The following is a 25,967-nucleotide window of genomic DNA, read 5'->3' on the forward strand; positions in this document are numbered from 1 at the left end:
CTTTCTGAAGAAATGCTAAAAGCGATAATGGCATTTTACATCATCTACCTTATATCAGCTTGAAGCTTACAGTAAGCAATCAATTCATTTTATGTCTTCCCTTTTTATTTATTTATTTATTTATTTTGGTGAGCCAGCATCAATAATTAAAAAATACCTTAAATACTATTGATAGAATTTTACAAAAATCTTACTGTCAAAGCGGAATTACCTTAAGAAATTTGTGGCTTCAAAATTCTCTCTCTCTCTCTCTCGTTCTCTTTTTATTTTGTATTTTATTTTTTTTCAGAGCAATGGGAACATTGGCTTTTGATTGTCTTTGACTTTGACTAAGCAAAGTCTCATTTACAATATTCTTCAAGAAGTTATTACTTCTGTAAGGTGCAGCACTTAAGATCTATTTTTCTTTTCCTTTTTTTTTCTTTTTTTTTAATTATTATTTATTTATTTATTTATTGCCAGTTTGTTAAACACTTTGGGAAGCAGTGGAGGAAGTGTGCATTTATTTTTGAATTCATGGACTTGCAAAAAAGGTTTATCTCCAGGAGTTTTGTTAGGCAGAAGTTACCTTATAATGCAATGCTTAATAAGGTATTAGCATGTTTGAAACTGTATTGGGATGTTTTTCTTGGTTTAAGCTCAGATGAAACTATGGTAGTAATTTCCTCTTTCCTCAGGAGGACCGAGAAGCAGGTGCAGAATAATTGCCAGTGGTACTCATATTTTTAGAAATTGTTTCAAGTATATGGCATAAAGGGGGCCTACTGGCAGCCCAATATCTGAGAAATTCAGAAGTTACAGAAAACAGGAGCAATGAAAAATGTATTGTTTGCTATAATTTCTGAACTTCTCAGGAGTTCTCCTGTCCTAAGACATTATTTATTGTATTTGTTTTTGGTGGTGGTGGTGGTGGGATTTTAGGTTTTGCACAAAGGAATTAAACCTGCATAAAATGCAGTTTTATTTTAAGGTTGTGACAATGGAAAAACATTTCATTATGTTTAAAGAAATCCTCTATTTCTGGAAGATTGGGTATTTATTATCATCCTGTAATCCTTTTTTTTTTTTTTCTGTAAATCTCACCATGGATCTGATTTTTAAATGTATGATGTTAAAGAATGGGATTAAGCATCTTGTATAACAGGCCTTAGCCTGAAATGAGTTATGAGCCTACAACTGAGCAAAAGGGACTTCTGTTATCTCAGATGATATGACTAAATCCAAAGTTTCTAAAACTGTAGCTACAGAGTAGAGTGGCAACACCAAAGCAGCTGTCAGCTACTTTAACTGATGGTCGAGGAAGCTAAAAGTCAGCTCTGCACCCTTGCTAGGGTTCCCTGAGGCTGATGGAGGGGAATTTCATCAGCCCAGTATTGAGAGTACTCTTCAGGGATGCTCTTTGTTGCAGATGGGGTAGTCCCACTGCACTATGCAGCCTCTCTGCTTCAATGTTTCTGGTGACTTCAAGCGGAAAAGAGAGCCCAAGATGGTTCCTTGAAAGCTTCTGATGAGGCCTGTGCCATGGGTTGACACAGCCTGGAGACAGCTTGAGAGAGATTAATTAATTCCAGATGTGTAAAGCCAGGAGTGACCTGAAGTTCAGAGTCTTCTGGGGAGATACTTGCAGGCACTGTTCAGATCTACTCAAGGACTCAGTTTTCACAGAAGTGCTCTTCAAGACATGGCCTCAAGAATTAATCTATCTATTCACATAAATAAGAAGAAGCTACAACAAATTATTCTTCACATTTAAATGTGCTTCTATTTTTCTATCATGTTAACACAGGCACCATTTACCAAGGTTTCCTCTTTTTAAAGGAATCATTTAGAAAAACAAACAGACATGCTTTATCTCAGAGGAAGAACTTAAGAATAAGGATAAAATAAACAGCTTGGATTTGGAGTCTGTAAATTTGAATTAATACAAAAGACATTTGTACCAGTATTTCATATTAGTAGACATATGTTTAACAATATTTGTTTCCTGGGAGGTATTGTTATTAAAAAGAAAAAGAAAAAGAGAAAAAAAAAGAAAAAGAAAAAGAAAAAGAAAAAAGAAAAAAGACTAGATGGAGAGGAATTCAAACAAGAGTGGACCAAGACACAGATTAAAACTATGATCCAGAAGTTTGGCTTCAGCTTTGCCTAAAATTATTCATCATTTTGACAAGTATGCAACTACTGCATGAAGATGTATAGGAAATTCAAAGCATTTTTAACATCCTTACATGCTTTTAGCAGCCTCCATCTAGTGAACGATGTATAAAATGTATATTCTTTTTTTCTCTGTGAGCTGCTTTATAATTCTTCTATGATTCTTCTACATCACTATTCTAAGAAAATTTATGTTTTGAACCAATAGTACTGAAGGAATAATTTGGCACACTGTTTATGGTATGCAAAAGACATGCCTGAAGCTGTGAACATGAAGAGCAGAAAACTCCTTAGATGTTTTTTCACTCTAACTGCTCCTACTTGTAGGAGGCCTGCAATTAAGTTTGATAGTGAATTGAATTAGAATGTAGGCGGTGGTTCTGTACTTCTCAGATGAAAATCTTTATTTTATACTTAATTAAAAATACATTATTCTCCTTATGTACAAAACTGTACATTGTTTTGTTCTTGGGGTGTGTGTGGGGGAGTGGGGATTGTGTTCCCCAGGTTCAAGGCAGGCTTGAAAAAACTGAATAAACTGAAGGGAACTTCCCGGAACTAAGAGTACTTAAAACAAGTACCACAAATGTACCTGTGGACTGTTTCTGTTAAAGAAAGAAAAAGTAGATGAATTTGTGAAGCCTTCACACTGGGGGGGAACATAACTGAAAGTTTTCCAAATGCCAGTCTTCAGAGGTCAAATCAGAAAGACAATTTTGATTTTCCTCTCCAGTAGGGATAAACACAAGATGATAATGTTCTGAAGAATGGGGAAAGGTCTGAAAAAAAGACTGACAAGAAAATGCCTCACTATCATACAGAATTTTTCTATATAAGGCTATTGTCCACTATATAAGGATATTGTCCAAGGATATTGTTCTACCAATGTTTAGTGTGACAAGGTATAAAAAGACTAAATGGACTCAACTTGCAAGGCTGATTCAAAAAGGAAATGTATTCAGGAGGATTCATCTGCTCAGAAGCAGAGACATTGGGAGAACATAGTAGGAGTCACTTGAGTGTTTTGAGATCCTTGGCTTGATGCCACCTACCTATCCACACTTGGGATTATGTATTTTCTTCTTGTGAAATAATGAAACAGGTCCACACCTTCAGTTTGTCTCAAGATGACTAAGATTGTTTCTCTGACATAATGGATGATAAGCTATTTTGGTATCTTCTGCTAAGTTTCTTTTGTAAACACCACAATGAATCCTGGCTGACGCCAGCTCAGATTTTGTCACTGCCAAACTTGGCACAAGCGGCAAGGGTTCTTGCTTCTGGTTTGCAGTGGGATGCTGTGGTAGCCCTGGTCAGGATAGGCTTCCTCACATTTCAGGAATGCTGAGGCGTGTTGTCCCATATCAATACTGTTGTTGAATAGGAAGGTTTGAAAACTTCCTAAACACTTATTCCTGTCCTGTACTATTTCCTGAGCTATCTGACATCGTAGCTCCTACTTGCCAGCCTCTACGGCAGGTAATGGAAAGATGTACATTGGGATAAATCCATCATCCAGCAACTGTTCATAGAACAGATTTTGGTTCTTGCCAATGTAACTACCTCACAGAAGGTGTTGATTGAAATGGAGTTGTTATTAGGAACAAGGTACAAATGTTGTGAATATTAGCTGCAGGAAAGGGTCCTAGAGGCAAAGACCTACAAATTACCACATGGTAGGAATCTTGAAACATGACCTGATGTGAAAGAGTAAATGTTAAATTTAGAGAGACCGTGCTAGCATTTAACTAGTATGTGACACACTTTTTCTAATGTATGGTAAATTAAAATCTAAAAAGCCACTTCCACCTTTCTGCTACATGTGAATAGTCATCCAATTTTGTATCTTAAAATTCTCATTAAGATCTCAGATTCAGCAGTGAGTAAAATATATAACATCCTGTGCAATACTATGAGCTCTAAATTAAGTCCAATTGCTGCTTTTGAAAGACTTTTAGATAACATTGTAGTAACCTTGGGCAAAGACCAAACCTTCACAGTTTGAATTAATACAAAATTTTTGACTGAGCCAACCCTAAATCACCAAAACAGCAGTGTAATGACACAGAAGTAGGAATAAAAGCCAGAGGAGCAACAAATACAACATTACTGATGGAAGAGTAATTAATTCAAGAACATCCTAAAGCTATACAGACATGAAACTTCCAAATACGGAATTATCAGGTAAAAACTCTAAAAAAAAAAAAAAAAAAGCTAATGGGAAAAGGCTGTATTTTTGTTTATTTATTTATTTATTTTCCATGCAATGTGAAAATCTTTTTAAAAGACATTTTGAGATCCTTAACAAGTACAACGGGAGATTTTTAAGGGAAAAATAGCTTCCTGCTGAAATTTTCCCTGAAGAAGAAAATGCAGGTGAAGACCTGCCTTTGAGACTTCCACTGTCTGCTTTTATCTTTTGCTTTTACCATGAAGTAAAATTTCTTTATTTTTTAATCTCTTTCCCACATTTGCAGCAATAAAGGCCTATACAAGGGACACTACAAAATTGTCTCCACAAGACAAAGAATAAGAATGAAATCAGTTATACCTGCAGTTCTGCCAATCATAACATATGGAGAATAAAATCCACTTGACCATTTCTAATAATCATTTGTATTATTCATAAATAGAAGGAAGGTGTTTCTAGAGCAGGTTATCCATTCCCTCATTGTTAAGCTGAGCTTTCTTAGTCGCAAGTGACTGAACAATTACTTAGAGAGAACTGTACATTAAATAGCTAATTTCAGGCTTCTGCATTTCAGGGCCTTATCCCAGGCCAGCAACAGTTAAAAGTTCCATTAACCTTAGTAGGCTATGGATCAGGTTGTCAATCACTCTCTTCAATAGCTATCTTACATGAGACATTTTTATAATAAGACGGGCAACTGTTGGATTTGCAGGGTGATGTAAAAGTTTTGATTCTCATAAGTGTAAGTCAAACTCATAATCAACAAAGAAAAACACTTTACTGGAATAGAAGTATTGTTAGTACTCATTCATTTAATTGTTACTTTTCCAACCTCAGTGGCTAATGACAAGCTTATCAGAATCTATCATACAAAGTGTACAAGTGCAAGACAAATTGTTGTAAAAAAAAAAGAAAAAAAAGTTGAAATTTCACTTAGAAAAACTATGGTTTTTTCAAAATATTCATGCTGATTGATTACCATTTGACATGTGAATATCTTTTAAAAGTCAATATAGCCACTGTTGATTCTCTCTGCTAAACTGGAATTTGATTTATTGCAAATATTGTATCAGAGATTAAAAAAAAAAATCAAAGAAAACATTATTGCTAAATCTTCTTGTAATCAGAGACTAGTTTTCTGTTTTCTCATGAGTTGGTATTTACTGTCAGAAAAGAAGTCTTAACAATATACCCTCATTCCAGAGACAATTACAGTGGCAAGGTCTGGGTTTGATGAATTTCATTAAAGACAAACCTGAGGAGAAAACTGCAGAAAAGACAGAAAAAATGAAAGAAAACTAAGTTGCAAATGCCAGGATGGTGTGCACTTCTGTGTGAAGGAAGCAAGCAGAGATATCTTTGGTGCTGGAGCTGGAGAGTTGGACAAGGTCTTCAAAGGGTGTGTTCCTGATACCTGCCAGTTGGCAATGCTGGGGCTGCTGCAGATGAGGGCCCATGAGGACAGAAGATGTGCAAGTCTGAGTCTGTATGTGTGTGCTTGTGTAGATAAGGTGAGAAAGGTGAGAAAACAGAGGGGAGTATGATACAGAGATGGGGGCAGCAGAGTTTGTTGAAGTGTGACACCTAAGGCATCAGTTCTCTCCTTATGGTTCTATCGCCTTGTGGCAGTTTTACCCAGCTGGGCAGCTGAACTCCACCACAACCGCTCTCTCACCCACCCTCCTCAGGAAAGGGGGAGAAGAAACTATGCTGGAAAGAAAAAAAAAAAAAAGGAAAAAAAAAAAAGGAAAAAAAAAAGCCTTACAGGTTGAGATAAGGATAATTTAATTAAAGGGAAAAGGAAGAGGAAAAAAAAATCAAAGGCTGTGCAGAAGCACAGATATAGAGAAATAAAAATTACTCTCTACTTCCCATCAACAAGCAATGTTTGGCCATATCCTGGGAAGTGGGGCCTCAATACATAACGAGAGCCCCCCTTTCCCACCTTTTATTGCTGAGTGTGACACCACAAGGTGAGGAGTATCCCTTTGAATCAGCTGCCCTGGTGATGTCGCCTCCCCACCTCTTGCCCACCCCCAGCCTGCTGGCTCTGGGGTCTTGGAGGGAGTCCTGATGTGGTGCCAGCACTGCTCAGCAATAGACACAACACTGGAGTGATACCAGGGCTGTTCTAGCTACACGTGCAGAGCACAGCTCTGTATGGGCTGCTGCAGGGAAAGTTAACTCCATCCCAGCCAGATTATAGTACACAACTATTAAAAAAACTTATATTCAGCTTCAAGAATCAACACAGGATTTTAGTTTGAATCCTAACTTCTTAAGAAGGTATGAGTCTAAATGACAGACATAGATTTTTGAAAGCCCAAATCTGATTTAATGAACCTTGGGAAAAAAATCACAGAATCACAGAATCATCTAGGTTGGAAGAGACCTCCAAGATCATCTAGTCCAACCTCTGACCTAACACTAACAAGTCCTACACTAAACCATATCACTAAGGGCTACATCTAAACGTCTTTTAAAGACCTCCAGGGATGGCGACTCAACCACCTCCCTGGGCAGCCTATTCCAATGTCTAACAACCCTTTCAGTAAAGAAGTTCTTCCTAACATCCAACCTAAACCTCCCCTGGCACAACTTTAGCCCATTCCCCCTCGTCCTGTCACCAGGCATGTGGGAGAATAGACCAACCCCCACCTCTCTACAGCCTCCTTTAAGGTACCTATAGAGAGCGATGAGGTCTCCCCTGAGCCTCCTCTTCTCGAGGCTAAACAACCCCAGCTCCCTCAGTCGCTCCTCGTAAGACTTGTTCTCCAGACCCCTCACCAGCTTCGTTGCCCTTCTCTGGACTCTCTCAGGCACCTCCATGTCCTTCTTGTAGCGAGGGGCCCAAAACTGAACACAGTACTTGAGGTGCGGCCTCACCAGAGCCGAGTACAGGGGGACAATCACCTCCCTAGACCTGCTGGCCACACTGCTTCTTATGCAAGCCAGGATGCTGTTGGCTTTCTTGGCCACCTGAGCACACTGCTGGCTCATATTCAGCTGCCTATCAACCAGTATTCCCAGGTCCTTCTCTGCCAGGCAGCTTTCCAACCACTCATCTCCCAGCCTGTAGCGCTGCTTGGGGTTGTTACGCCCCAGATGCAGGACCCGGCACTTGGCCTTGTTGAACTTCATGCAGTTGACCTCAGCCCATCGGTGCAGCCTGTCCAGTTCATTATTGTAGATTTGCAAGGTCTAAAATTCAGACTCCAAATTTCAAGAGCCCAAGGAGAGCTATGAATATCATTACACCTACCTGACATAAAGGAAGTCCCCAGAACTGTGAGAATGAATACCTGAAGTCTCAAAATGCCAGGGGACCAACAGGACTGAACAGCTGGAGAGCAGAGCAACAAATAATTCTCCCAACAAAAGCATTCTCTGTTTTACCTCTTTGTGGAGGTGTGATTAACTCTTTCCACACACAGATGCCTGACAGACAGAAGTTTTGTCTGGCACCAGGGGAAAGCAGGTTCAGAGCTCCTGGAATCCAGCTGCAACTGCACTCATACATTCAGACTTAAAAAAAAACCAAAAAGTCCAATTAACTTTCTCCACTTCTGCACTTACATTAGTCAAGCAAGATGGGATGGGGAGAGGAGGGAACACTATTTCGAAGAGGAGGGGATGTTATCTGGAATAATGAGAACCCAGAGTAGATGTTTGTTGTGGGCTTGAAACCAAACCCTAACCATCAGAGCATTTGAGATTATGCAATACCCTGGCAAAAGGAGGCCAAGCTCCTGCAAAGCCATGTAAGTGAACAAAGGGCACTATTTTCAAATGGTATGGAGCATTTGTTTCTCCACTTGACTTCTTCTGAATGCCATATAACTAACAACAGCCTGTGCAGCATGGCTGGCTGAGGTGAATCCCAACAAATTTGGTATTTAAGAAAGGAAAAAAAAAAACAAACACAAAAACTACAAATACGCATTTGTCTTGAGAAGAATACACCAATGACAAGCACTCTCTGGTGTGCCATCAGGGCTCAGTAGGACATTAAAAAAAGTTGATGATGTTTAAAAAACAAAAGAGCTTCATGAATATTCATTAAGTAAATATCCTCAGATTAGTTAGCCAGTACAGGAGAGGTTGTTCATTAAAAACAAGCATGCACAGACTCACCCGTATTCATCAGTTATGGCACCTAGTGCATCTTTTCTTGCTTACTGTTGTGAGTGAGCCAACAGTCTTCAATTGCTCCAATCAGCCTGTGACCATCTTTCTATGCCATCTCCCTTGCAACCCCTTCCCCATGGTGAGGGGCTCAGCTGCTTACTGCTGACCCTGGCCTGGCTTTGTCAACCTGATATCCAGGTTGGGTGGTGGTCCTGCCTCACCAACACAGACCTATGGGGTGATGGTTAGACTGCTGGCTGAACCCCCTAATGCCATGGGACTGCTTGGCTCTTCTCATGTTTGAAATGGTTTCTAAAGCCAGCTGTTCTTTGCTCACCTAACTCAAGAGTTAGGCACCTGAGCATCTCTTCCTGTGGATAAATCTCTGGGAATGTGTTACTCTTGTGAAAAAGTCAAGGAGCATCAGCTAATGCCTGTATCCACCTGCCCCACCCCTTGACCTGATGGGGGCTCCCCCAGTGAAATTTGACCTTCTTATAAAATCATGCTTATTCCTCCCTTCTCCTGCTAAAAGCTATTTCTTTGCATATTCTTAAAATACAAGCAGTGCTTGCTTTCTTATTCTAAGATAGCTTTTTACTTGCCATTGAATGTCTCCTTCAACAGTGTGTACTTTAAAATGTGTTGTTACTAACATTATCCCACAGAGCTTTACCTGAATGTGTGAAAACAAATACTGACCTTGCTTTGCAGCCCTGTGACGTAGGGCTGAGAGCATTGCGTAAGCTGAGGTTCTTGCTGAAACAGCAATTTCAAAATATAAAACACAAATTAGAAGTTGTATGACAAGAAGGCTCCACTAATCATCACCCACCTGTTGTATGCAAAGGTGTATCTTTTTATGACAGCAGTTATGGCTATTTATTGGGTATGGGTATTGCTTGGGGTTATTTAGAATATATGAAGTAATACTTCGATTCCCCGTATTTCATTTGTAACAATCAGCTATTAAGGGTTTAAAACAGGGAACTTTTATAGTGTTTTCTATTTCTGATGAATTAGCTTGAACTTATTTATGTAAAGGCTTCTTTGGACTGCAAGAAACTCTCAAGCTAAAGGCATCTGAGGAAAAACATAAATAGAACTTACATGCTGCCAAGAAGTTTTCACGTAAATGAAAATCCGATTCAGTAGCTACAAGGTCTTTGTGTTTATCTAGCAGTGTAAAAAATTGAGTGGTTTAAAAAGAATGAATATGCTTTCCCTTGGGAGGGGGTGTGTGGGAAGCAGGAGCAGAAAAGCATAAGCTACAGCTCACTCCATGAGATTTACTTGTGGACTCCTCATGATTCAGGGGGGTGTAAGGTGGAGGACAGGGGTTTTGTTTTCCTCCTTCCCCCCCTACCTCCCACCTGGAAAGACTGGGACTGGAAAACCTGCTGTTTAACACCTGGCTACCCAGCTATTGTCATCAACAAGGCTTTGACTTTTGCAGTCATGGAAGGTGTTTTGATGAATACAGGTTACTGGGGAGAGATGGGGCCCAGCTATCTAGAATAGGAAAGAAAATCTTCTCTGGCAGGCTGGCTGCCTTAGTGAATTAGGCCCTAAACTAACAAACATGGGTGACTGGGCCCTAAACCAGGATACTCACATGTTTGTGAGCAATAGGGTGGAAGAGTGCACCTATCAGAGGAGTGAGGAATGTCCTTCAGCTGTCCAAAAAAGGCTTGGTCAAAAAGGATGGACAGTTGGTCCAGATTAAGTGCCTCTATACAACCACTCACAGCAAGTGTAACAAACAGGAGGAGCTAGTAGCCACTGCCCAGCTGGAAAACTGATTTGATTGGAACTTGGTGGGACAAATCACACAACTGGAGTGCTGCAATTGATGGCTATAAACTATTCAGGAGGAAAAGTGAAGAAGGAAAGGTGAAGGAGTTGCCCTCTATGAAAAAAAAAAAAAAAAAGAAAAGAAAAGAAAAAATGGGATTGACTGCATGGAGCTGTCTTTGAAGAACAGCAACACACAGGTTGAGAGCTTATGGGTGAAAATTAGAGACCAAGTGCAAGGTCCTGCACCTGGGCTGGGTCAATCAGAAACAAGAATACAGGCTGGGTGTTGACTGGACACAGAATTGTCCTGTGGAGAAGGACCATGGGGTACTGGTGGATGAACACATCTATATGAGCCAACAGTATGCATTTGCTGCCCAGAAAGCCAACCATTCCCTGAGGTGCAATAAAAGAAGTGTGGCCAGAAGATCAAGGGAGGTGATTCTCCCCCTCTGCTCTCATGAGACCCTACCTGGAGTGCTGTGTTCAGGTCTGGGGCCCCCAGCACAAGAAGGATATGGATGTATTAGAATGAGGCCATGAGAAAGATCAGAGAGCTGCAGCACCTCTCTTGTTTAAACACAGGCTGAGAGGGTTGGCGTTGTTCAGCTTGGAGAAAAGAAGGATCCAGGGAGACCTTATAGTGGCCTTCTAGTCCCTAAAGGGTACTACAGGAAAGCCTGGGAGGGATTCTGTCAAAGCATGTAGTGGTAAGACAAGGGCTAATGGTTTTAAACTAAAAGAGGATAGGTTTAGATTAGATATTAGGAAGAAATTTTTTACTCAGAGAGTGGTGAAGCACTGGAACAGGTTGCCCAGAGAAGCTGTGGATACCCCCTGCCTGGAATTGTTCAAAGCCAGGTTGGATGGAGCTTTGGGCAACCTGATATAGTGGAAGGTGTCCCTGCCCATGGCAGGGGGGTTGGAGTTAGATGATCTTTAAGGCGCCTTTCAACCCAAACCATTCTGTGACTCTATAATTTACTGTGAACACACAGTGATGTCTCTAAATTATGACTCTCTCTCTCTCTCTCTCTCTCTGGTTTTCTTGATCACCCTTCCATTGGATGATTTGCAAGTTTAAAATTTCACGTTTTTCTCCTTATATGCAGTTCCTTTTTTTGTTTTTTTCTTTTTTTTTTTTCACAGCTCAGTGCCAGGTGGTTTAGTATTCCCTCTACTTTAATTATCTTTATAAACCTTATTTGACATTGTAGCATGAGAATTATTCTTGCTATAGTATATGAGTATCTTGCCAGATGGCAACAGGGGAATTCTCCCATACTTGTGAATTAGTTTGACATCACCTAACAGTGAGAGCTTGCTTAAGGTGTAAAGGTGCATGGTGACAGCACCAGCACAGTGAGCTCTGCTGTGTATTCCATGTGTTCATCAGATGCAGTAGGTATTAATCAGGTTGTGTGTGTATCTTGGCATGAAATTCAAAATCATCCTCAAGAAAAAAGATGAGTACCTCTTCCAGATGGCCATGAAAACTTTTCCTGGCTGACGAGTTATTATAAGAAAGGACAGTCTTCTTGCAAGTGTAAAGCACACCACTATGTTAATGCTTTAACTCATTGCTGGCACAAGGTAGAATATGACAGCATTATGACAGCATTTCTCATCTTGCTTAGTTTTCAGACATAGTCTTTGTTACAGCTGGCTTCCTACCTGTATAACTCCAAAATTGCCAGATTAACATAAGGGTTATTTAAATGTTTGGGGAAAAAAAAAAGGGGGGGGGGGGGTGGGCGGGGAAGAAGACAAATAATATCAACTAGCAGAACTCTGCTGAGTATGAAATCTAGTCATTTGGGGAAAATGAACTGGCTTATACAAATACTGGAAGAAAAGCAACATGTTGCCATGTGGTCAGTGTGACCTGTCTTCATTATCACTGTAACTCTGCTGAAAAGGAGCTAAAAAAGTACATCTGAACTGGACACAGGTAGGTAACGCTGTGGCAGCTCCCATATTATAGATGAACACACACTTTACTGAGAAGTAATAGTGTCATAAAACAGCAGAAGGATGTAAGTTAGAAGCAAAAAGAGATATTAGGCTTTTGAATCCATCTTCTGTTAGTGGAGGACTGTGGAGGACTATTGCCTGCAGTACGTTTTCTCATACTTTGTCTGGTCTACTTTGTCCTGTATAATAGTAGTTTCCATAATTTCCCTGAGGAGGAGCAGATGACAGTTTAGTAGCTCTCATTGTCAGGAAGCTGCTGTTGGTATTCTGCCTGCTTTCCTTTTCCCAACTCCATCTCATAAGCCTGAACAATTTCCTGAGTTGCACTCTAAACAATGCTGCTTTTCTTGTCTCCGCACTGCAAAAGGATGGTGACTGGTAGGACATCTACAGGCTCCCAGAGGCTAGTCCATGGGAAGTGGCATCTCCAGGGAGCAGCTCAAAACCGAGGGGGCACCTATGTCCACATTACTGTAGGGGCAGCCCCAACACAGACTCCCTGTTATGCATACACTTCTGTGCTCACTGCAGGTAGTCACAGAAATATCTTAAATTTTGCCTCTGAGACATATTCCACAGTCCCAGGTGGGCTTTGTGCCCCACCCTCCTTTTAGGAATCCTTGCATTATAGCATAAGGCATGCTCATGATTTCCCAATGTACCAGTTAATTTTCCATACTCCGGGCCCTAGGTTGCTGAGGGCCTCAAAAAGAACATAGAAAATACATTTTTCTTCGTTCCGTGTTAACTATTTACTCACTTGAATATGAACCTAAAAGTGGTTTTGTCCTGTGCAAAGCAAGAGGTTGACAGGCCTAGTTGTTTACCAAGACACTATCAACATCTTAATATGGCCAGCTGTGTAATTCTTGCATGTGTGTTTAGCTATTCTTCACTCAAACTCAAGATGACTGCTCCAGGTGTGAGCAAAGCAGGAAAAACAGGACTTTCCCATTCCTACTATTCCTTCCAATGACCTGCATGCTGCGGCATTAATTGACGTGCCTGCCTTAGTGGCACTGAGACATGGTTTAGCGATGGGACTTAGTAGGTCAGGCTGATAATTGGACTTGATGACCTCAAAGGTCTTTTCCAACCTCAATGACTATATGATTCTACATATAGATCCTTTAATGAGTTGTTATTTTGTACTTTATTGTTATCCACCAGCTCCTGGTTCAATTTATGGATAACTCACCTGAGAAATTTGCATTCCTAAGAAACAGACTTCAAGGATTTGTATCCATAACATAAAAAACTTTTACATGCTTGCAACATTTTGATCTGCTAAACTACTGACACAAAATATTTGATAAAGCTTTAGTGATGTTTCATTAAAATAAATAAATAAATAAATAAATAAATAAAAGTTGCTATCTAGTCCTGAGGATACATTAATAATGTCAGTTGGTAGGCAATCACCCAACAGCAGTAATTTCAGAGGTTAATCATTTTTATGAATTGTTCACAGTGTTTCCCAAATTGTAACATAACACTGCTTAAATATAAAATAATAATAATAATTGGATTTTCAAAAATTTACTATCAGTTAAGCAGGTGGTTACTTCTAATAGGTCTCTGGCTGAGAGAAGACTTACCAAATGATAACCATGGAGCTTACTACAGAATCAGAGTAATCATGAAGCTTACTTCAATCATGCATAAAGTTTCGATGGTGTTTGAATTTCATAAGAACTTATCCAGCTCAACTAACATGTGCTATCTAAACATCTTTTTAGCCGTGTTGCTGTTTTTATAAGAAAGAGTAAGATTTCTGAAGAAATAAAAGAGGCATTAATAGATTTTAATTACAATCAGTCAGTAAGGTCATTAACAAAGGCATTTATCAGCTGAGAAATAGAGTGCCTTTGAAATATCAAGAAAAATACTAAGCCTATGGCTAAATGATTAACTACTCAACAAAGTATCTAGCATCACTAACCCTACCATTGTGCTTAAAATCTTTAATTTATGGTGAAGACGTGTGTCTCAATGCAGGAATGGCTTAAATAAACTTAACTGAGAATAATATAAAACTTTAAGTATATAACAAACAGCCATGCCAAGGTATCATTTATTCTTCAGTTTGTGAAATTACATAAAGAATAAAGAAAAAGAAAATGAAGTTAACCAAAAAAAAGGAAGTTAACCAAAGCCAACAGTTTTAAAGTCTTCACTTTAGAGGTCTTATGTGAACATTGATACACATGAAGAGATTGGACTGTGCACTTAGTCACATGGTCTGAACTTTTGGGTAGACCTGTGCGGTGTCAAGAGTTGGACTTGATGATCCTTAAGGGTCCCTTCCAACTCAGGATATTCTATGATTCTATGATTCTATGACAATCAACTTACATTTGAATGAAAGCAAACTTGGAATAAATATTTTGAAATATTTAGTTTTCTAAAATAAGCACTGCCATTTGTGTCATTCTTACCTGCAGAAGTTTTCACAATTTCTGAAGTATTTCTGAGACCCATAAAGTCAAACTGATAGAGTCTCCAAGACTTCTGGTCAGCAGCCTCCACTGAGTTTTTTCTCCATCTGTAAATCATTTCTTCTTTAGGATAGCCATCTAAAAATAAATAAATACTTATATACATATTATTTCATACAAAGGGTGATGTATAAAAGTATCTGTCTGATATCTGAGAACAACTCAGTTTCTGATCTGATGCTTTGTCAGTGATTTTGGTGGCAGTATTCAACAAAAGAGTAATATGGCACACAAAAATAGAGCTGTAATTCGAGGCACATTATGATTCTCCATGATCGTTTTTGTTGTTGTTGTTGTTGTTGTTGTTGTGATTTTTTTCCCAATGGAAAAAAAATCTGATTTGTTCTATCAGAAGTAGATTTCTTCAGGGATGCCATTGATTATACTAATTTGAAGTCCAGACATCCAGACACATTAAATATACTGCTTTACATATATTCTGAATAACTTGTGCAAACTAATAGACGGAAAAAATAAATAAATGGTGGTGGTGAAGATGTAAACAATTGAAAATGACAGATTGTTTTAAATGTGATAATAGTTCTAATGGTATGTGTGCTACTGTACTTCCGAAATGAGCTCAAAACAATGCAAAAACTTGTGAATTTTTTAATTAGCCTGGGATTTTTAAAGTGATTATGCCATCATCTTACTTCTAAAGGCCACGGTATTTAACAAGGCATCACCTGATCTACACGGCTGAAATAACTTCTGAAAGTCTTCCTTTATCAATTTAGAGCTTAGAAAACAGAATTAATTCTCATGCCAATATTTAATTTCCCTTTTTTGTAAGACTGGCATTTTCCAATAGGAGTCCAACAGAAAATTTTCAACCAGCCCTAATCATAATAATAGACCATCTAGAAAACAACAACATGCCCACAACAGTTAAGACTAGATTGTTCTCTAATGCATAATCCAATGCATTCCTATTCATCTAATAATTAATATAGTAGGTGTAGATTACAAAACAAATTAAAAACCTAACAACAACAATAGGCAGTTAATATACCTATCTCATCAGTATTTTTTTCCCATCAGATACTAATAGGTTTTGATATTTATGTTGCAAAACAGCTTCTGTCGTCATGGTGCTACTTCTTTGATGTGTTCCTATATGTGATTTTGTCATCTTGTTTAAAGTTCCATCCCACTGGGGCATTGTTATAAGGTGTACATGACCTTATTTATCCCTTTTCATAGCACAGCATGAAAAATACCCACAAGTCCCTCAGTTCTAATCTGTAGAAAATTACTATGTATTAATTCAAAATGTAACATTCACATATTTTCCATCAATGTAAATAAACAACACATGAAGAACCCAACAGAATAACAAGCACAAGCCCTGCCATTCTGCACAAGATCTCTTGCTGCCAAGCAATTTTCACTGCCAATTCTACTGTGCCAGTTTGTGAGATTGATTTAAAGGTTAATTTTTTTTTTCTTTTTTGACTGGCAGATTATGGCAGAAGATGCAGAGGTACAGTGAAAGAATAGAGGGCTTTTCAGGGTCTGGTGGCCTTAGCCATGAATCCTCTGAAATCTCCTTGAGCCTGGCTCCTATTTGGCTGAGCACTCTGATCACATTTCTAACCAATGTCCTTGTCTAACTGAAAGGCCTACATTTTACCTTAGGAGACTTCTTAACTTGGTTTAATTTGGATACTTTTGTCCCCAGAGTTCAGGACAGAAAAGGCATCAGATGTTCTCCTCACCATGCTGCTGTGTTCTCACACCAGGTGGCAATGGCAGAATTGCCCCTTCCCTTCAAAGCAGTATTGGGATTACAAGGGAGGCTGCCAAGGTGTTCTGGGTCCTAATTCTACATCCTAGAATATATGTGCCTCCTGATACAGAGGAAATGAAACCACTGCCCTCTTGCACTCCCTGCATCAGCTCATGCTGCAGAACTTGTTGCCCAAAGCACTAATTTGCAGATTTTGTAGCAGGCAGGGCCCCTTTTCTCAGGTGAATTCAAAAATATTCTCTCACAAAAATCACATTGAGGACACCAAAATATTAGGATATTAAAAAAGTGGGTTTGTGTCTGTGTTATGACAGGAGAAATTTGATCAGCAAGAGATAACTCCAGAGAGTATGGAACTTTCTTTGGTGACACACTGAGTTCACTAATATTTTGGAAGGAAAGAGCGGTTTAGGAAGAGTGGTAAGTGTCAACATATTTCATGTGACATATTCATAATTAAATATTTCAGCTCTGAAGTATTTCACTCAGACATTTAAAAAATTAAATCTTTAAATTTTTAACTTCAAAGCTATATTTTTCTTTTATTTTCTTTTATTAAGATTTCACCATAATTATTGCAAGTAAAAATATTTCAAGTATCCTGGAAGTAACATTTTTTTTTAAACATATTATTTTAGATGGATCTAAAATAAACATTTTACTTTTCTTCCAAGATTTACTGAAAAAAAAAAGTGTCAATTAGTCTTTAATTCAACTTCTTTGCCCCTTTGTATGTATCACTAGTGAGACCACATCTTGAGTACGGTGTTCAGTTTTGGGCCCGTCATTACAGGAAGGATATAGAGTTGCTTGAGCATGTGCAGAGAAGAGCCACAAAGCTGGTGAAGGGACTAGAAAACAAGATATATAAGGAGCAGCTAAGGGAAATGGGGAGGTTTAATCTGGAGCAGAGGAGGCTGAGGAGAGCCCTCATTGCTCTCTATAGGTACCTGAAAGGAGGCTGCAGCAAGAGGATGTTGGTCTCCTTTCTCAAGTGACAAGTGATAGGAAGTAAGGAAATGGTCTCAAGTTGTGCCAGAGGAGGTTTAGATTGGATATCAGGAAAAAATTCATCATGGAGAGGGCAGTCTAACATTGGAACAGGCTGCCCAGAAAAGTGGTGGAGTCCCATCCAAGATATTTAAGAGACATCAATGTGGTGCTTAGGGACATGGTTTAGTGGTGGACTTGGTACTGTTAGGTTGGATCTGATGATCTTAAGGGTCTTCTCCAACCCAGATGATTCTATAATTCTTCCTATTTTTTGGTCTTTTTTCTTCATCCCATGGGCAGCCCACCTAAAATTCATTACAGTGTCAGTAATACATGAAACTTGCTGTTAAATGAACCAAGGCATAGCTATTTGTCCTGGCACAAGCAGCACATAGTCAGGAGCAAGTTCATGACTCTCATCATTCGGTATTTTTCCTGTATTTTTGACTAAGAAGAGACAGATTCAATTTGAGAATGACTACTTTCAGTATTACTCATTGTCATTAGATAGTAAGCAATTGACTTCAGGAGACCATCATGCACTTTCAATAACAGTCCCTTTTATCCACAGATACTGACATCTACTCTTACAGTGGCTGGGTTACTTACATCAAAGGAGACAGGTACATGTGGTTCAATGGGAGTTGTTTCAACCTGTTAAATAACTGCTGTTACATTCAGCTCCAGTGCTGGGTGACTTTCCTTTTCAGTTCATTTAAAAGATATAATATTTCTTATGGAAAAATGACACATCTGCTTGGACAGTATTTCACACCTAAGATTTATCTAACTTTCAGAGTGGACTGTGGAGGATGACTGTTCACAATGGTGCTCTTGGTGATATGTAATATTTCTTGTATATAGGCTAATTACTTCTTGCACTCTAAATGTATCATTTTAGAAAATATCAGACCTGGAGATTTCAGTGCTTCCAGAAGAAAACACAACCTCTGCTATTCAGCCTGCAACACAACTATGAATATATTATCTACAGAAATATCTGTTTTCTTGCAGTTCACCAGCATACCAAATGGCAGTAAATTACCTTAAATTCTTGACCTTGTGGCATCAAGCCATCCATGCTAATCAAATTGCTATCAAGTGTATTTAACCTGACAATTTGCTTTAGGTTATGTGAGAATATCCATTCTGCAACAGAGCAAGACTCCAAGAGCACAAGGAGGCTTTACGGTGGGTGATAGTAAGTCAGCAAGGGAGACAGCATGGGAAAAAGACAACCCCAACAACCAAATGACACTTCTGTTACAGCTGTACAAGCTCTGGTAATATGCAACTCAGGAGTTGCTCAGCCTAAGACCTTCATTTACCCTCCCATTAATTTATTTGTGTGCCTTTACGTTCTCCCTCTTTTTGGCCTGATAGTTTTGTATGTTCTGTTGTAGCTATTCATATTTTCCAAAGGTTTTAGATTTGTATTCGAACGTACCAAAGAGTTTTAGAGAGATCACCTTGAACCCTTTTTTTTTTTTTTTTTGTAAGACTGGCACTTACATGCATTTGTAAAAGCAAATCAAGAAAAAAATTGTTGAATTTATTTCTTTAAGAGACCTGTAAGATGTATCCATGTAGTACCTCCTGTTTACTTTCACCAAACATACTTAATGGCTATTCCAGTTGATATAAATGATTGGTACCTTGTTGTTTCACTCAAAGGCTTAAACATATATGTTTTCAAAGTGTACCACTGATTTTAACTCCCATAATGGAAACATGGGTAAGTAATAAATGCATTTTTTGCTGTTTGGGAGGTAAACTTATTAAAACAGAAAGGCAAATTGTCATGACAACCTGTCAGAGTGTGTGGATTTTGTTTTATTTCCCTTTTATTATTGGAATAATTGAAGTCATGTTACCACATCTTCTCACATCACCACCATATCATTTATAACTGACAGGTTAAAAATAGTTAAACTTCATTCTTCATGCTCATACTGTTCCACTTTCTCTGGAGACTAAGTAGTTTGCACAGAAGCCTCTACCAAACTGCTGGAGAAATGGTCAAGACCAGAAATATCACCAGGCTGGATAAGATGTGTGCAGTCACAAGGTAGCAGAGAAAAATGGTGTCAAGTGGTACTTGAAGAACATCTGCTATAGGAATCAGTCCTGATGAAAAATCAGCAACTTCCATAATATAAGCATTGATGTATCCATGCCTACTAGTACATACTGCCTCTAATCTTGATTTCCCCAGTGCTGTTGCGGCTTTGGGCATCTCTGATCAATGCTTGATTTCTTTGTGTTACCTTTTTTCTGTGATAATGAATCTATTTTAGCAAGGGTATAGAAGGAAGGAAGATAGCAGAAAAAGGGTCATATCAAAAAGGACACAGAAAACTGAAAGAACAAAATTCCATCCAAAAAATCTTTTATTGGAAACATGTCCTCCTAAAGATAATAAAAATGAGAGACATGGAAAGAAAAAAAAATAAAAAGAAGAAGAAAAAAAAAAAACGCTTTCGACTTTTCAGACTTTTTTTTTTTTTTTTACTGCTGGTTCTTCACACTTAGTATTCAAATATAACACAGGCAGACCCCGCTTGTAGCAGAAAGAATAATGAAACAAGGAAACTCATCTCTCCTTCCTAGCCTTAGAAAAATTTATATGCCCAGAGTGTGCAATGAGGAGTTAATGAAAGCAGAAGCAAAGCTGAAAATGTGGGGGGAGCAAGAAATGAAGAATCAGTTCAGTTAAGTATCTGCCAGGAGGCTGATGCTTGTGACTGGAGTATATATTTGAAAAACATAGCTGGATTCTGGGAATGTTCTGCTTTTCCAGGGGTGTTAGAGATACATTCAAAGTCAGGAGAAAGTGTGATCTGACAGACAAGCTGTCACCATCAGCTAGTACTCAGTTTACACCACAGACATGGAGGGAGTGTGGTAGACTGAACTGCTGCCGATGAACATATTCCAGAGAGGGAAGGATGCCCTGACACAATTATATGCAGGCCATTTGAGGTAGCCCTTTACACCTTGCAGCCAGCTGCTTCCAGGCACACTTTGCTTCCTTGGATGCAAAATTTTTATTCAGACTAATCAGAAGACTTGTATCAACACTGCCTCAGTCAGACAAATGGATAATGAAGTCCAGAAATGCAACTTTCTCTGCTACCATGCTATGGATGGCAAATCAGATGCTGCCTAGGCTCTTTTTTTTTTTTTTTTTCAGTCTTTCTAAATGCTTCCTCATTGGAAAGCAAACTGCGTTTAAAATCCTAAATTCTCGGTGTTTCAGAGGTAGAGGTTTCACAGTGATCTAATCCTGTATGTGTCTTATGTTTGTCCTCAGAAGGTGTATGTGCTTTTAACTAGGAGAATCCTCCAGGTTCACCCATTAAAAATGACACTGCATGCATTTATTAAGCAAAACTTTATCACAGAAAGTGCAAAGTTCCATTTCGACTCGTTTAAGGTAGAATAAAATAAAAATAGGGGATATAGAAGCTTCATTATGTCTTTTCAGAATGAACCTATTAGGGTAGAGAGAAGTAGGGTAAGAGAACTGAGACATTTCTTTGTGTTTACTTAGGACCTATGGAAAAAAAAAAGCAACTTGCAGTTTAATGCAGATTGAGTTCTCTCTGTTCACAAATGAAGGTGATTAGCTTTTTTTTTTTTTTTCTTTTTTTTTTTCTCACTGATTTAAAAATAAAAAAGAAAAATGATGAGGTATTTCAAAAGGCAGCTATAATAAAAAAGACAGACAGGAATGCTCTAAAGATAGCTTTAAAACCTGGAGTGATTTATTTCAGCAGTTGTAGATAATTGCACTTAGGTGATAACTACAGTAACTGTAAATGTTATTCTTTGCCCTATTTGCTTGCATTGGTAATTGACACCTTATTAACTGTACATTAGCTCATGAAAAAATCGACCAACATAATTATAACTGCAGAATAATGGATATAATACTGCCCTGATTACATCTCTCAATGAAGAGAGAAAGATTTTCTACTAAAAATGTATTTTAATATGATTGTGATATCACTTTGGCAAAGAACTAGAGGATCCAGTCACTATAATCAACAGTAATGCTTAATTACCCTTTTACCCTGGACTAATTCTGTTTTTTGAGAGAAGTGCTAGAACACTAATACAATTTCCTGGTATATTACATAGTAGCTTAACTTTTGGGAGGAACTTGTGGCATCAATGCATCTTTTGGGCCTTCAAAATAAAAAGGAGGAAAAGACAAGTGTTGCTGTCAGCAAAGGAAGTCCCAAAAGAAGGATTTTCTGTTAACTAGATCTTGCAGGAGGTAAACAAACATTTTCCTCATTTCTTGCAACTTGTAGACAAATTCTAATCTCACCTCAGAGAAAACAGCAAAGCTAATAAAAGGTGAAAATGAGAAGGGAAAGAAGGAAGAAGAATGAACAAGACTAGACTGAGAAGAGAAACAAGTTTTCCATTGAAGATGTTTTGAGATGTGGCTTTTCTGCTTGCTACTTTCTGAAACAATCACAGTTTTCTTTTAAAATCTAACAGATACTTCTCATCTGTGGGTGCTATGATTTGGTCACAAACAGCCCCAGTAGTGAGAAATCATATTCAATCATATCATAGGTGGAATAGTTTGAGATCATATTCAGAAATTATGGCAATTCTATTGCAACAATCTTTGCACTTTGCCTTTATGCCTAACAAACAATTTTCCTTTTAATTCATTTGCAATTGGTACCAAGAGTGATTTGTTTTGGAAAATGTTTGTTTTTGTCATATGTTGTCCCTATAATCACACTTTCTATTGTCTTGCAAATGACTTCACCTCCCCCCCCCCCAAAAAAAAAAAATATTAAATAAAAGAACAGTTTCATCATCATCATACAGCCTATCTTACTGTTTTGTTATGCGTTTTTATTTATGTACTTGTTTTTACTGCTTGCTAACAGTTTTATTTGGAAGGCAATTTTCGGAAGCCTCACATACAGCAAATGCTATTGCCTATCTCTTTGCACTGCTCTGGCTAGCAGATTATCTCACAAATTATTCCACTGATAATTGGAACACCTGCTAAATGTTCAGATTCCTCTAGTTTAGCTATATTGCATCTCTGTTCTTAACATCATTAATGGCAAATGGGATCATCTTGCTCCTAGCTTACTGGATATAAATTGTACCTTTTCTAAGGAGCATTCTTGCATAGAGCGGTGTACTAAGGGCGTATATGGAAATCTTGCTTAGCCATACATATTTCATGCTTTTTACGGAATAGATGCTTCACCCCAACCTCGTGTTTTATTGTGCACAGAACAATCTGAAGATTTTACCTTTAGTTTTCTGAAATACCACTGTCTTGCAGAGAAAAATTCAAGTCCTGAAATTGTTTTTCCTAGTCCAGGTTCTCTCCTGGTCTGAATTTTTCTGGAATATATATTTGTTCTATTCTCCATGTATTTGGATGTTTTCTGATTATAAACAAAGGCGCCAGCAAGAAATGGAATTTCATTTTCTCACCGCATGTACTGATTTTTCCTTACTCACATAGCTGTTTCATAGTCTTGCCTTCTCTCCTCTCCTTAATCTGGACTTAATGGGGCCTACAATATTGTCTCAGTGATGCTGAGATTTCAAGAGCTGTATGCTACTACTGAGAGATCAGCCTTATTATTGTACTGCTAAATGTATACATTGAGTTCCATAATAGAAAACAAACAGTGCAAAATGAATATTCTAGGAGCTACATTTTTGAGTTTAGGTGATTACATGATCAGTTCTCTATAGAGTTTGTAAGTGACAGTCAGAGAATATTATGATGTATGCAGGATTTTCTCATGTTTCCAGGGCAGGTTCAGACTAGATATTAGGAAAAATCTCTTTGCCATGAGGGTGGTCAAACACTGGAACAGGCTTCCTAGCAAGGTGCATTACACATAGCCCATAAATGCTCATTATCAACTTCAACTACTTTGGGTATTATAAGCTACTATACTAAGCTATTATAAGCTACTATACTATTACTAAACTACTTGTAGTTATGCATTTTAATGGCAATAGTTAACTTTATCTTCAGCATAGTACTACTATGATTTAGCTAAGACTATCCTAATGAGAAAGACAACATTGTTTACTTCATCCATTGCTTTGTTAGGCAAATTGCTGAGAAAATGTGTTTTGGATCATCTGAAATCACATAATGAATAAGCTAAAATTCTGACAGGGAGTCAGAACTCCAGTAATGTAAACAAGATGGTCATAAATAGCTCAGAAAATTAAAAAAATAAAATAAAAATAAAAATGCACCTGTAAAGTTTTCTGTTTTTTACTGCAAATGGGAGAAAAGGAGATAATTTACTTACGGGTTTCTTCCTTTCATTTACAAGTAAACTATACCAGCTTTTTATTTCAATATTTGATATGAGGATTTTTTTAACACTGAGCATTCATTTTATGTTTCTCACATGAAGAAGAAAGTGTTCAAAGATCATACTAAACATGCATAATCCTGATATTCCAACTGCTATTCAGTTATAAGTAAGTTTATATTAAGTATGAATGCAATTAGACAAAGGGTATCCATTAACAATTCGATAACACAATATTATGATTAGAAGTGTAGTTTATCAACATGTAAATATAAGTGAATAAGCTATTCCTTGTAAAAAGTATATAGAAATAACTGGCAAGGAATATCCTACATTTCTTAAGAGAAGGAAGAATATTTTGTATTCTCAAACAAAATAATAATAATAATTGGGTAAGTATAGTTAAAAAACAAATGACGTTCACTATTTGAAAGTAGCTGTTAAGATGAAATAGAAATAGCATCCACAGAAGTAATAATATCCACCTATTTACCAGTTCTTGGGGTAGAAATATACAGCAACCTATGTATATTTTCCCCTGTACATAAATTTTCTATCCTATTTCAATTACAAAAATCATTGTAGTTATATATTAAGTTTACATAGTCCACAGGGTTTGTGACTAGCCTGACCAATACATTTTAACACCCATACCCATGGAACCAGATATCAATAACATTTTTCTTTTTCTGAATTGCCATGAAACCCATTTCAGATTTCACTGTAAAACTACCAGCAAAGCCTATGAGCTTCCAGAAGCCTTCAGAAATGTGCAATGCTTCATCAACATAATGGAAGCAGGTTATGAATTGAAGATTTCCATGCAAGACTATTAAGTCTTTTTTATAGATGTTCTCAGAATGCATCACAAATGGTTAATGAAAGGTAAAACACCAGAATGCTCAAAACTGAAAACGCAGCATCTTTTCCCAGTGTCATTTCACAGAACAAAATGACAGTTTACAGTATAAACTGAAAAAAAAAAAAAAAAAAAGGAAAGAAAAAATAATTTGGCATGAGATTAGGTGAGTTTATTTTTCAAAAGATTTTTGAAATACTTTTGCAGCTGTTGAAAAAAGCCACCACCACCACCAAAAACAAGTAATAGAAAACAACCAAATAACCAACAATAACAAAAAGGGAAAAAAAAAAAGAGAGAAAACCAACCATATTTTTTTTTTCACTGAAAGTCTTTTTTTTTTTTTTTCTTTTCTGTTTTGTATCACCATCTAACTTAACACGTGGAACTGACACTGGAAAATCTCCTTGAACAAAATAACAGTTATTTACATCTAGGTTCTTCCACTCAGATGTTTTCAGTCTAACAGCTCTTTACAAAGAAACTAATGATATCTTTTCATTCATGTGGTTGTTATCATTCTATAAGTAGATTTATCAGCATTTACACACTTTTTTAGTCATTGGCATGCATGTCAACTTTCATACAAAATGAAAAAAAAATATAGCAGTCTAAAGTAAGGCAACAAAGATTCCTATTATTTGTAACAGGAATATTATTTGTAGCTTGTTTCAGTTTTAGCTCCCTGGAACTTGTCTGCACCTTACTGGCATAGCATGCAAGACTAGGCAACTAATGATATATGTTAATACACTTTTTGAATCCCATAATGCTTACAAAAAGAGTAGTTTCTGTAAAGGCTATGGCTAAGATCTAATAACAGCTCATTAGAAATTATCTGATGAAATGAAGTTTCACACAAACAGGACACTTTGTTGAGCCTGATATATTTATATTCATACTCCATTAAATTAGGAAGAGTACTGCAAACCGTTTTTCTTTAGACATCAGCAACAGTATTATGATGAATTAGTAAATACATTAATTTTGAATCCACTAAATACAGCCTGCATCTTCTCTGGGAATATTTATGAGTGCCTTGGTTTGGAAATTTACTTTCCAGGCATCTCAGGGTTGTTGCTTCTCCATTTAATGCCTTTCTTTCCCAAAATCTAATATTTATCTCATCTCACTCACTGATGGAAATTATGTGATGCTCCTGTGTAGTACACCATTCCATGTCCTTTTCTCACATTTTGAGGTACACCTTGATCACAGCAACATCACTGTGATGAGTCTGTGTATCTCAATGCCTTCATCTCTTTTCCAGGTATGTTATTTCAAGCAAATGAAA

General features: G+C 37.7%; 1 protein-coding gene across 3 annotated transcripts in view; it reads right to left on the bottom strand.

Moving 5' to 3' along the window:
- GABRG3 (gamma-aminobutyric acid type A receptor subunit gamma3) overlaps positions 1-25,967 on the bottom strand; it is a 335,334-nt gene that overhangs the window by 36,148 nt on the left and 273,219 nt on the right. For 2 of the 3 annotated variants that reach the window (XM_080593186.1, XM_080593185.1), the window contains exon 6: positions 14,683-14,820. In XM_080593186.1, coding sequence (XP_080449312.1) covers positions 14,683-14,820 — 138 coding nt within the window. Of the gene's footprint in view, positions 1-13,596; positions 14,019-14,682; positions 14,821-25,967 lie in introns of those variants that run through there. The other variant, XM_080593187.1, reaches the window with a different exon arrangement.

Source organism: Anser brachyrhynchus (genome assembly GCF_964034855.1).
Source record: "Anser brachyrhynchus genome assembly, chromosome: 1".
NCBI classification, from domain to species: domain Eukaryota; kingdom Metazoa; phylum Chordata; class Aves; order Anseriformes; family Anatidae; genus Anser; species Anser brachyrhynchus.